The sequence below is a fragment of the Priapulus caudatus genome, unplaced genomic scaffold (assembly GCF_000485595.1).
Source record: "Priapulus caudatus unplaced genomic scaffold, Priapulus_caudatus-5.0.1 Scaffold2151, whole genome shotgun sequence".
In the NCBI taxonomy this organism is placed as follows: Eukaryota; Metazoa; Priapulida; class Priapulimorpha; order Priapulimorphida; family Priapulidae; genus Priapulus; species Priapulus caudatus.
The window spans coordinates 1,823-4,327 of record NW_014579212.1 but is presented as its reverse complement, the minus strand read 5'-3'; the positions used below and the strand labels follow the sequence as shown (position 1 = coordinate 4,327).

General features: G+C 42.2%; 1 protein-coding gene across 1 annotated transcript; it reads left to right on the top strand.

Annotated features, from left to right (window-relative positions):
* The first annotated feature begins 57 nt into the window (after positions 1-57).
* Positions 58-1,297, top strand: LOC106818301 (piggyBac transposable element-derived protein 3-like). The gene is made up of 2 exons (XM_014823021.1): positions 58-157; positions 373-1,297. Exon 2 carries the CDS (start codon positions 494-496, stop codon positions 1,295-1,297), a length of 804 nt encoding a protein of 267 aa, XP_014678507.1. The 5' UTR covers positions 58-157; positions 373-493.
* The last annotated feature ends 1,208 nt before the right edge of the window (positions 1,298-2,505 follow it).

The window sequence follows — 2,505 nt, the reverse complement described above, 5'->3', positions numbered from 1 at the left end:
AGGAAGAATCAGAGGGAGAGGAAGAATCAGAGGGAGAGGAAGAATCAGAGGGAGAGGAAGAATCAGAGGGAGAGGAAGAATCAGAGGGAGAGGAAGAATCAGAGGGAGAGGATGAACCAGAGGTAGAAGTGGAACCGAAACCAAAAGCCGCTAAGAGGTAACACACCAAACGCCAATCTATCCTACCTACCTACCTCAATTTCATAATATACATACTAAACCTGTATAATACATACCTACATTATTGTAATATACATACTTACCTGTATAATACCTACCTCTATTATCGTAATATACATACTTACCTGTAATACCTACCTCCATTATCGTATTATATCATGTCTTAGCAGGTCATATCCTATATGTTTTCAGGGCAAAGAAAGCAACCAGACCTACTTGGCATTGGGTGAAGAAAGACTTGCCAGTACATGTAAATCCATCTAACCATCTTACACCAAAAGGCCCAGCAAGCAAAGCTACAACTCCATTGGAAATGTTTTTGGCCCACTTTGATACAATGATGCTTGAGTTTTTAGTATTGGAGACAAACAGATTGCGGCTAGAAACTAGAGCACGAGTAAAAACAATAACAATGACTGAAATTAGGAAATTCATCGGAGTGCTTTTCTACATGACAGTAGTGGACATACCATTCCGTCGAATGTACTGGTCAGCTAAGACACGTCAAACGGTAGTGGCTGATGCTATGACTGTGAATAGGTTTGATGAAATATTCTCCCTTTTACATTCATGTGACAATGCACTGCAGAAAGAGAGAGGAGCCGATGGTTATGATAGACTGTACAAAGTACGTGACTTGATTACTCAACTGAATGAAAACATTACTCAGTGCGCAGAAATGGAAACATGTTTATCAGTGGATGAACAAATCATACCTTTCAAAGGACGACATTCCCTCAAAATATACATGAAGAACAAGCCTAAGAAATGGGGATACAAAGTCTGGGTACTTGCTGGGCAGTCTGGGTATGCACACAAGTTACAGTTTTATGGAGATAATACAGTGGAGCCCACTGGTACAGATCTTACTGCTGATGGCATAGGAGCATCAGGTGAAGTTGTCTTACAGCTTTTGGAAGGAGTACCTCCGAAATGTTATTGCTTCTTTGACAATTATTTTGCCTCACCTGCCCTATTAGCTGAGCTCAAAAAGAAAGAGATATATGCTACCTGCACTATGAGAAAGAACCGCACCAATGGTTGTCCCTTGTTGTCTGAAAAAGAATTGAAGAAGAAAGGACGTGGGACGTGGGGATCATGGAATTCTACTTTGTGAATGGTATGATAACAAAACTGTAACTGTTGCATCTAATGTGCATGGCGTACTGCCAACAGTAAAAGTGAAACGGTACGACAGAAAAACGAAAGAGCATATTGAGGTCGACTGTCCATCCCTGATTACATCATACAATAAGAACATGGGAGGTGTCGACAAATGTGACATGCTCCTTTCGCTCTATCGCAATACTATGAAAACTAGGAAATGGTATAAACGTATCATTTTCCACCTGCTGGACATGCTGTGATCCTCATTCGCTGGCTGGCTATAAGCTCAGAAGTTATCTGCGCGCAGAGATGTACCACTGCAGGCTCGAGTTACTCAAGCAGGACATAGCTGTGGAGTATGTGCAAGCTAGTGGCACTACTGATGAGCCCAGTATCCAAGCCCTGCCCCCAGACTTTCATGTCTGTCAACGTTGCTCGGATGTCGCCCATGCAGTGCGCTATGATAACGCTTGGTCATGCGCTTCCCAGCAACTGCAATCCATCTACTGCACAGAGATGCCAACAATAGACTCTGTACTGACCACACGAATGATGATGTGTAAAAAAATGTTAAGAACGTTTGGTTGTGTGTTGACCGTGTCACAGACTGCTTTATGACTTTCATGTGGATAATCACCTGATATCACGCATCGATGACTGACACTAAATCATAGAATTAATAAACTTATGGAGAGATTTCAATTACATAAGGCATTCTTTTATGTTTTGATATAGAGACAGAAATTATACTGAGTACGCGAGGACTTTCTAGCATGGCTCATTATATATTTCTGTATGACTTATTGGCGTGTGGCTGGTATGGAAAATGTATGAAACGGAGGNACACACACACACACACACACACACAACGACACACGTAAACAACACACACACACACACACACACACACACACACACACACACACATACTTACGCACGCAGTGTTCGTACAACGGGCCCCAATCGCGGTTGTCCATGCAGGTGTGACTTGACGACTGGCTGCCGAAGGTGCTGTGGAAGTAGCCCGTGTTACACGTAAACGTCAGTATCGTGCCGAACTCTGGATCGACGCCGGCGACGCATTCGTCACACACCTCGTTGGCGTTGGGCACGATCTCCGCACATGTCTTAACTGAAAGCACGCGCATTATACATGAATAAATAAATAAAAAATAATAATAGAAACAAATGTTTTAATATATATATATATATATATAT